This window comes from Penaeus vannamei, chromosome 28 (assembly GCF_042767895.1).
Source record: "Penaeus vannamei isolate JL-2024 chromosome 28, ASM4276789v1, whole genome shotgun sequence".
Lineage (NCBI taxonomy): Eukaryota > Metazoa > Arthropoda > Malacostraca > Decapoda > Penaeidae > Penaeus > Penaeus vannamei.
The window spans coordinates 31,598,439-31,608,438 of record NC_091576.1 but is presented as its reverse complement, the minus strand read 5'-3'; the positions used below and the strand labels follow the sequence as shown (position 1 = coordinate 31,608,438).

The window sequence follows — 10,000 nt, the reverse complement described above, 5'->3', positions numbered from 1 at the left end:
TGGTAGCCACTGCCGCCCTTGATGTGTCCATTGCCATAGCCATGATCATTGCCATTGCCATAACCATTGGCTCCTGGTGGGGGCCTTGAGGGGGGGTTGGGAGCCTGGCGGTGAAGGCTGGTCTGGGGAGGTGGAGGGAGGGCCTTGTTCAGAGACTCTGGCCACGAGTAGACAAGCTCACCTCGCTTTGTGCCCTTCCTGCATTGCAACAAAAGAAAAAGGGTTGATATTACCTTCAGCAAAAGTTTATTACAAAAAATTCTGGGTATTATTCAAAGAAATATTTAAGAGATTAAAACCACAACAAAGAGCCAAGACTTATATGGAATGCATCTGCAGAAAAAAAGAGACAGGCTGGACATATTGTAAATCATACCAAAAGGTCATGTTGAGATAAAATACTCAAAGATTGTGACAACATACTCTAGTATTCACCAGAATGAACATACTATGAAAAGAAGTGAAAATTTTGGAACAGTCAGTTGCAGTACCATTCCCGTTAACCCACACAGTCAACATATTTGCGGTCTATTGCTCATAGGGGAGTATTTCCATGCATGCATGAGTATGAAACAGCCCTCAATATATGATTATAACCACCCTGACAGTCCCCTTAAAAAGAATATGATCCAAGTAGTACATTGTGCTGTAACTTCTAATATGAATTACCTGGTTGGTTCTTAAATACGTGACAGTCAAATCTTACATCCTTTTATTTTTAACCAAACTTCATTAATTGTAACTATGTGTACTTTGAATCTAAACACCATATGGGTACTACAAAAATCTTAAAGGTAACTGTGTACCTACAAACATTATGACTTTTTTATGGCTTCCCTTCTCTTGTTATGGCCTTTATTATCTAGCCACATGGTCTTACGGTGAAAAAAAGCTGAAGTATTATAGAATATCATAACTTACCTAAATGCTGGGAAAGTTCCCACATTTGTTTCCTCAACTGTAATCATGCGTGACTTGTTTCCCAGCATGCACTGCAGAGTTCCAGCCACTACAACACGCAAGTCAGCACGATTCAGACTGTGGGAAAAATACCAATTAGCCTTCCAAGCTGCAGCAATTAGCCTTCCATATGGCTTATAAAAAAAAATCCCAAGGATCAGTCCAGCTTGGGCGACTTTGCTAAGACTTGCACTACGAATAAGCATCACTTGGTTATCAACACTAAAAACACTGCAAGTTCCCTATTAGAATAACCAATCAAAAATAAAATGAGCACCTGCAAGAATGACTGATCAACTTGCGGATTTCTTTTTCAAAAATGATTGATCAGCAACACTCGCAAACCTTAGTCTACTTAGGCCCTAAGGTAACGGGACTGTACGGCACGACATCGATAATGCAACTCACAGCTGGTACTGCCGGAGGAGGAGTCCTGTGAGCTCTCCCACCCTGTTGGCGTTTGACTGGGACATCAGGGAGACCACAAAATCATTGCCTCCTCGCAAGTGAATGATCACCAGCTGGTCCTGTCCTGGGCTCACACTGATCCCACTCACCTATTTTGAGGAAATTGTTGATGTTATTAATGTCAACTAATGAAGTTATGAGAGAATGGACAGCTGGTGAAATTCCTAATCTAGGACATGAGAAATTTTATCTAAAAATAGCCAAGGAAAATATAAAATTATCTAAATTAACAACTGCATAGAGGAAGAGGAAGTGGAAGGAAAGAGGAGAGAGGGGGTAGGAGGAGGAGGGGAGGGTAAGGGAGAAGACAGAAACAGTGTGAGAGTGGGAGTGAGACTGAAAAATGAAACTGGGAATGGAAACAAGAAAAAAAGAAAGAAAATGAGAAAAAACATGCATGCACACACATAAGAAAGGAAAAGAAAATGAAAATGAGAAAATTAAAAGATCAGAGAGAGAGAGAAAAAAGTACAGAAAATGAGAAAAACAAAAGAAAATGTGAGAGAGAAAGAAAACAAGAAGAACATGAATGTAACAGAGTGAGTGAAAACAAGAGATAAAAAAATTACGCCTAATAAAGTAAGTTACGCAAAGTAAAGGCATCAAAGAAAAGGAAAGAAAAAATGCAAATTCTCACCTCCAGGATTGGAATGGGGGATCTCAAAGGCTTGAAAGTCTTGCTGTGCAGTTTGTAGATCTGTCTGTCTGTCACCAGGATGGCTCGCTCAGACATCTTGTCATTTCTGTTGATCTTCCTCACTAGGCTTGAGAATAACACCTACAAAAAAAAATAATAATAATAATAATTGCATCAATAATAAAAAATATATATTCAATAACAATGAAAAAACACTTCTGACAATCAGGTTTGATTATACGGCAACTAAAAAGTATTTTTTGTGTGCCAAAGTATTCCTTTTCTTTTCTTTTCTTTTTTTTGTTCATTAACTTGCTTGAACATTTACATGACTTTTCAAATTCAGTGACTGAAAATTCTACAACAGCTAAAATCATCATTTATGCATAACTAAATACCGGAAGGTCAACTTTTAACACCTAATCACAAATGAACACAAAGACATGGGAGGAGACAGGCAGACTTCAAACGTTTTACAGAACTCACCTCCCTAAAGCCATCTTTGTTCCTCATGTTCTTGACTGCAGACTGGAACGCAGAGGAATCTGGGTTTTCTCTTGTGGATGCCAAGTAGTTCCCTTCCCATGTCTCTCGCACTCCCCAATCTGCCCGTTTCCCCATGAGGACGTCTCCAGCAATCACCTGTAAGAGTTATGAGTGGTGTTCAAGGTGCCTTTAATGGTCCCTTCATTCTTCAAATAGCAGTAGATATAACTCATACTACAATCAATATATGAAAGAAAGTAGAGAGAGAATAACAGAGATATAAAGACAGCCAGGAGTTAGAACACACATTTATCAACTTGTCAAATGTACACTCAACATGGACTGCAGTTTCCACCCAAATCAGAAATTCACCCCATACCCTGGAGATCAATTTACTTTGTCTCCTGTAAATACCAACATGGACTATCCACGGAACAATAACACTCTCCCGTTTCTGCGTCTGTAAGCAATACGAATGGGCTCCTAACCTTGATCCTGAGCTGAGGCCAGTCTGACTTGGGCACATTGGAGAGGATCATGTGGGCTCGCCAGCGGTTGTGGATGCTCTGGAAGTCAGACACCATTGACCTCAACACCAAGGGAGGTGCAGGCCAACGGACGTGTTTTCCGTAGTCTTGCATCTGCCGCACATTCCTGCAAGCAGTTGTATAGAGGTTAGTCTAGTGACTAGGAAATGAGGCTTCTGTTCAAAAAGTTCAAAAAGCATGTTTGGAGAATTATCTTATAGTTTTATTTTTTTCTTCTTTTTAGCTAAGGTCAATTAATATTTCTATCAAAATAAAACCAATAATGATAATAAAAAGGAAAAGAAAAAATGCATATATAAAATAAAACTCAAATACAGGTTGTGTCAAAACTACTCATCAATTCACTGTCATTCCATCCAGTGATCTAGGTGTGTTATCAATACATCAAAGGTAAAACATATGCAATATATCCCAATGTGAAGGAAAAATCTTTTGGACAAATATTCTAAACACAATACAGGTTATCACTATCTAGAAGGAACTTCACCCGATCTGTCTGACAGTCCACTACAAAGATGTAAAAAACAAGGATATATTAATGCATTCTCTTCCATTGAAAAAGGTACTAGAGAGCATGGATACTTTCCCAAGACTAGATATGTAATCAACATTTCAATATTATCATCTTCTGTTATAATTGCATACTTCTGATGAAGATATCATCTAAATGTTAATCCCCATGTAAAAATATTCATACTCACACACATTTTTTACATCTTTAGCATTCATCACAATAGAATATGATCAGGAATTCTCCCAAGGTATCTATGCCCCTCTGGCATTCATAAATGAACGATGCCCCCAAGTTGTACAACAAAGAGGAAAGTGTCATGAGGTGAGACAAGAGGAATTTTGCGCTAATTTGGGTGCACTTTGGATAATGATTAATCTAGGTATGCCGTCTTACTTTGGGCTGTTACCCAAATAGTGCTGTGGACCACTGCTGATATCGGGCAAGCCGCGACGAGCCCTAACACCATTCAGAAATACGTTTCAGTAAGAAACTCACATGATGCTATTTATTTTTCAAAATAAAAATCTACTGATCTTTATACACATCAGAGAGAGAGAGAGAGAAAAAAAAATTAAGTATATACAGAAACATATGAACTTTATACTTTAACTGAACAAACATCTAAGAATGAAACTTTGCTTTGACAAAATAAATGAGCATACATATAAACATATAAAAAAATCATAATAACTTTTATCCTTGAAACGAGAAAGGATGGAAAACCTTCTCACCTGAACACTCGGTGGAGCTCGAGCATGTACGACCTCATCTTGTACAGTCTGTAATGACGCATGATAGTCAAGGCTGCACACATTCGTCTGTAGCGCATCCTGCATAGAGCACCTCTCCACATCTTTTGCAAGAAGATCACAATACCTGGAATCAACTTTGCTCTTGCCTATGGACAAGGAAGGCAAAGCATAAAAAAGAGACTGTTCAATGCAGTTCCTTCTCCTCACTTTACATTAATAATAAAAATGGTTTATGAGGAATTGTGTTCATTGAATTGCTAAATATGTGATCAAACAGGAGTTGATTGGGAAGGGAGACCTTGATACAGCCTGAGCACAAGATTATGAATCTGACCTAAATAATAACAATTATACAAAAGAGACCATTTTAGAAAAGGAAAGCATACATACATATCTTCCTTTTAGTCACAAAAATACACCAAAAGGAACAGGGAAAACAAACAGATGGACTAACACACAGCAGCTTTAAATTTTCTTGAACACATTAATCAAAACTCCAGTGTTACCTGCTCCAAGGCGAAGAGTGTCTGTGGCGACCGGACAAAGATTTTGGTGTTCCCATACTTGACATCATTACTGAAGCCTTGTTCCTCCACCAGAATCTTAGTGCCTTCACGGTCTGTGCCACCGTGGAAGTTTGGCCATGTGTACTGGGATATCATCTTGTATCTGTAAGTATGAATAAAGTCTTCTACATGTATGCTCCTTAAAGTGCACTAGATTCTCTTCTAATTTTACCATTTTAAGGGCACTGAAACAGTGTTGGAGTTTCTCTTAAATTTACCCATCTACATGCACTAGATATTCTGTAAATTTTGCCCTTTTAAGGGTGCTCTATTATTTTCCAAAGTTTATCCTTCTAAGTAAACTGAATTCATTCCCAAGTCTGCCTTTCAAAGAGAATTGGTCTCTGTTTAGTTTACCCTTCTAGGTGCCCTGATTCTCAACTAAATTTAACCCTGTATGTCCACTGGATCTTCCTTTTCATCTACCATTTTAAGGGCAATGGATCCTCTCGTAAGATTAAACTCCTAAGTGCACTAAGTGCACTAAATTCTCATCTTAGTTTACCCTTCTAACAGCACTGGAGTCTCCTAACTTTATCTTTCTAAATGCACCTTTAGCAGCCTGATATTGTGATCAAAAGAGGAAGAGGAAATACTTATTTACTACCTCTTTGTTAATAATTCTGCATAAAATGAATGATAATAAAACTGCTTACCTTCTAAGGAACCGATCGTAGCTCTGTCTGTATGCAAACCCAGCTCTTCTGACACGCAAGTTTTCCACAAGACCCAAGTAGTTGACCTACGGAAAAGATGAATGATAACATCCTGACTGAAAATTCTACAGAATGCATTGTTTCAACTGTCAGTATAAATCATATGCACCCCACTCTCTCTCACCCCACTCCACACACACATAGAAAATGATAATGAATACATATACAATGTCAGGAAAATTACTTAGAGTAATCAATTAATCAATCAACCAATCAATAAAATATACTAAAATTACTTTCATCAGTCTCTCTCCCAAAACCCACCTGATGAGTCACACGTTCCTCGTCAAAGATGACTGGGGACTTCTGATCATTGGGTTTGATGCACCGGATATAGTATGGCTCCTTGCAGGCCAGATTCTTCACCAGTGCAATCATGGAGTTTTTGAAGAGAGTACCAGCTGTTAGTGGCCTCTTTGTTGTCTGCAAAGATAAAATCTATTATAAATCTTCCTTTTTTTATATCAATTCACACTTTAACCTGACATATGTGAACCTCATGATGACGCAATTCATATAAAACTGAATTCCTTTTATATAAGCAGGTTTTTCATTTTTTACTCAACCAGTACTTGCCATTGTGATATCCTGGGCACCCTCTGGCCACATGCTTGAAATCACAGGATCCGAGGAGGAGTACATCAGCCTTTTGAAGTCCTGGAAGAGTGTGTCCTTGTTCTTCTCCAGGAAACCCTTGATGCTGTACACGACATCACCAGCATAGTGCCTAAGGGGAAAGGGCAATTTGGTCACTTTCTCTTAACACATGCAAATTCCAACTCTTTGCTGCATAACTTTAACAGTTCTTTGCCACAAAAACCTCCCCACCACTTTTGTCTATGTATAATAAAAAGCTTTTCCCCATATCATAAAGGCTTAAGAGTTCTATCTAGGGATCCCATTCTCCTTCTCAAAAATGCAAGAAACAGAAAATAAAGCCTGCCTACTAAAAAGCTATAAAGGTGGGTTCTTACTTGACGCGAAACTCTTCAACATGCTTGAGTTCCTTGTCCATTGGTGACAGCTTGCGAGTAGTGAAGTGCTTGTGTCCTTTGAGTTTACCTTCCATTGCTTCCAACAGCATCTGTAAGAAAACAAATGGGAATAACGTAATGGAAAGTCATGCCATCAGCATGAAGCAGTAACATATCTCTGATAATATGACAAGACTTTAGGGACATCAAAACAAAGACATATGGTAATCAGATGACCAACATTCCACACAAGAATATCAGATTTCACATTTTTATTACAATGTGAATTCAGTATAGTGTTATTCACTGTTTTCAGTAACAGGTGGAAATGAGGGGATACAAATAGAGGGGGGAGAGGGGAAAACAGGGAGAAGGGGAAGAGGGAAATGCTGAGAAGGGATAAGAGAGAGAGAAAGTAAATAAATTGCTATTCACTAACCTCATCTGTCACTCTGCCCACATTTAGACATGCTTCATCTGTGATGGCAATGATGCCCTTGTGGGACTGCTCCACCAGGTCACAAATGATCTGGTTGTTGAAGTATTCGATGGTCTGCCATGCAATGCCTTCCCTCCTGTACTCCTCCTGCTCCTGCTTCAATACCAGCTCTGGAGGGGACAAGGAATACAAATATAATAAAGTTACCACAAGATGATAACAGTGGGCAATGGTAGTAAATGCATCATCTGATTTTCAAACTATGGAAGATGACCCTTCTATCCTTTATCTAGTATAACATGTCATGGAAACTCAAATCCTAATGCAGGTTGTAACCCATCCATATTTTTCATTTTTGCATCTTTATATTGAGATAGATTAACACAGTACCTGTACAGAGAGCCAAGTACTGCAACAAAGCTTACACCAAACATTTTTCAGTATAATGTCAGCTGACAATAAACTGCTTATCAGCTTATTATAGAACAAAAGTTACTTACCAATGAACAGCTGCTGCAGTTTCTCATTACAGTAGTTAATGCAGAACTGCTCAAAGCTGTTGCGGTCAAAGATCTCAAACCCATAGATGTCCAAAACTCCAATAACAGTGTTGTACTTGTATTTGGCCTCAGCACCTTCAAAACGCACTTCAATAGCATTGTTGACCCCTTCCACAATAGAGGAGAAGAGTCTCTCATAGATGGCCTAAAAATGATGATAACAATATTAAAAGATCAATTACATATCTTAAATGATGAATTTATGCACCCACTTTCATATTTCTTTCTCCAATGTTAGACATGTATGAAAATTGTATAAAGAATTCACTGCATATTCACTGCTGAGTAAACCTTAGACAGTTACACATAAAGAAGCAAAGGATGATTAGGGCCTATATAAAGTGAATCATGGTCACTGAAATGGCTTCTGCATATCAAGAGTGAGGGGGAAAAGGAAAGTGAGTGAGTGAGTGAGTGAGAGTGAATGAATGCACAATGAGTACATAAATGAATGAATGTATGATCAGGTGAGTGTGTGCGTGGATGAGCGACTTACTGACTCAACCACTACTCGCTAAATCACTCACTCACTAAATGTGAGTAAGGAGTCTGTCTATGATCTGCTAACCTTGGCAAATGCATCACGCCCATAGCTGGCCTCGCTCTCTGTGTGTCGCTTCTCCATGACCTCGCCTCTTGCTGCAATCACTCGATGACATAGTGCCTTAGTCACCTGATCAGGCGACACACGCAGAAGCTCCGCAATGTTGCTTACCTCCTTCGGGTTCTTGATCTGTGTCTCATCACCCCCAGAAGTGAATTCAATGTTACCCTGTGGAGGATCAGAGAGTTAGAAGGAGGCAAGGGACTAAGTATTATCTTTTCAGTATTCCATCTTCAATCAATAACCTGTGCAGTGGCATCACTGCTATTAAAAAAAAAAAATAAATAAATAAATAAATAAATAAATATATATATATATATATATATATATATATATATATATATATATATCAATAACCATAACAGTAATACTAATAACAATGATAACAATACTGATAATGATAATAATAATAATAACAATAATATAATAACAAAAAACAACAAATAAAAATAACAGTAACAGTAATGATAATAACAGTAATAACAATAATAATAATAGTAATAACAATAATGATAGCAATAACAATGACAACAAAATCATAAAAAAATAAATAATAACAACAATAGCCACAATTATAATAACTTTTACTATTACAATAATAATAAATAAATAACAATAATAATAGCAACAAGAAGCCAGTAACACCAATCCCACAACAACCATCCAACCTACCAGGTGCAGGATGGCGCTGACAATCCTCCAGATAGCATCGGTCTGCTCTGGCGAGAACCCTAAGGTCTTGAAGGCTGCCTGGCATGCCTTGTAGTCCACCTTGTCTGCAATGGAGTCCACTCTGGGTGTACCCCCCTGGCGGATGTAGTGGTAGGCATTCACATCGCGCTTCAGCTTCAGTTTGGAGAGGTCGGAGTCTGTCGCGCCGAACAGGACCTATGGGAAAATGGAAGTGACATGATAAAGGGTGGGTGAGGCAAGGAAGAGGATGGTCATGGCAGTTTGCAGGGAAAGGAGATGAGAAAGAAAGAGGGTGTTAGTAGGAGTAGAAAAGAAAGTTGGGAAAGAAAGAGAAAAGAAATAGAAGATGACAGGCAAACTACTTACATCATATCTAATATACTTACATCAAACTAATTACATCATATCATTTTTCCAGCACTACTATAAAGCATGAAGATACTACTTGAATTCAAAAGATATCTCACTTCAATATGAAATCCCAAGATGAACTGATTTATATGCCCCCCCCCCCCCTAAAAAAAAAAGGTTCCATACCTGATAGAACGAGTGGAAGTTTCTTTCCCCTGGCTGCTGGAGGACGACACGGGACTTCTCCAGCAGGTAGTTCTGTACGTGGCCACCAATGGGGTCACCCTTGAAGTCAAAGTTGATGTCCATGTACTTGCCAAAGCGGGAGGAGTTGTCATTGCGGTTAGTCTTGGCATTACCAAAGGCCTCCAAGATGGCATTGGACTGCAGCAGCACATTCTTCACTCTTTGGGGAGGATGGACCATGGGTGAGGCGAGGGACGGAGGAGAAGACAACGGGGTGGAAGGAAAAGGCGAAGTAACAGGGGCAGAAGGCAAAGGCGTGGAAGTTAAGAAAGGCAAGGGTAAGGAAGGGAAGTGGGAAAGGTGGGGAAGGAAATTGAAGAAGTGTAGGAAGAGGAATTGGTATAAAGATGGGTTGGAAAGAAAGGGAAAGAGGAAAATGAGAGCTTCATTACAATCCATTCCTCTGATCTGTCCATTCATCCCTGTGCCCCTCAAGGTTTTTCATTATCTTATCTGTCTTCTTATTCCTTTGTACATCGGTTCATT

The 10,000-nt window shown here is 38.9% G+C and overlaps 1 protein-coding gene across 2 annotated transcripts in view; it reads right to left on the bottom strand.

Annotated features, from left to right (window-relative positions):
• The window catches only part of Myo31DF (Unconventional myosin ID), a 122,539-nt gene that overhangs the window by 2,784 nt on the left and 109,755 nt on the right, over window positions 1-10,000 (bottom strand). For both annotated transcript variants that reach the window (XM_070142017.1, XM_070142018.1), the window contains 17 exons: window positions 9,455-9,674; window positions 8,897-9,112; window positions 8,189-8,392; window positions 7,561-7,765; window positions 7,061-7,230; window positions 6,622-6,731; window positions 6,224-6,374; window positions 5,912-6,070; window positions 5,588-5,673; window positions 4,872-5,034; window positions 4,345-4,511; window positions 3,040-3,205; window positions 2,552-2,707; window positions 2,066-2,206; window positions 1,369-1,517; window positions 922-1,038; window positions 1-198 (listed from right to left, as the gene is read on the bottom strand). The exon at window positions 1-198 is cut by the window's left edge. In XM_070142017.1, coding sequence (XP_069998118.1) covers window positions 1-198; window positions 922-1,038; window positions 1,369-1,517; window positions 2,066-2,206; window positions 2,552-2,707; window positions 3,040-3,205; window positions 4,345-4,511; window positions 4,872-5,034; window positions 5,588-5,673; window positions 5,912-6,070; window positions 6,224-6,374; window positions 6,622-6,731; window positions 7,061-7,230; window positions 7,561-7,765; window positions 8,189-8,392; window positions 8,897-9,112; window positions 9,455-9,674 — 2,778 coding nt within the window. The remainder of the gene's footprint in view (window positions 199-921; window positions 1,039-1,368; window positions 1,518-2,065; window positions 2,207-2,551; window positions 2,708-3,039; window positions 3,206-4,344; window positions 4,512-4,871; window positions 5,035-5,587; window positions 5,674-5,911; window positions 6,071-6,223; window positions 6,375-6,621; window positions 6,732-7,060; window positions 7,231-7,560; window positions 7,766-8,188; window positions 8,393-8,896; window positions 9,113-9,454; window positions 9,675-10,000) is intronic.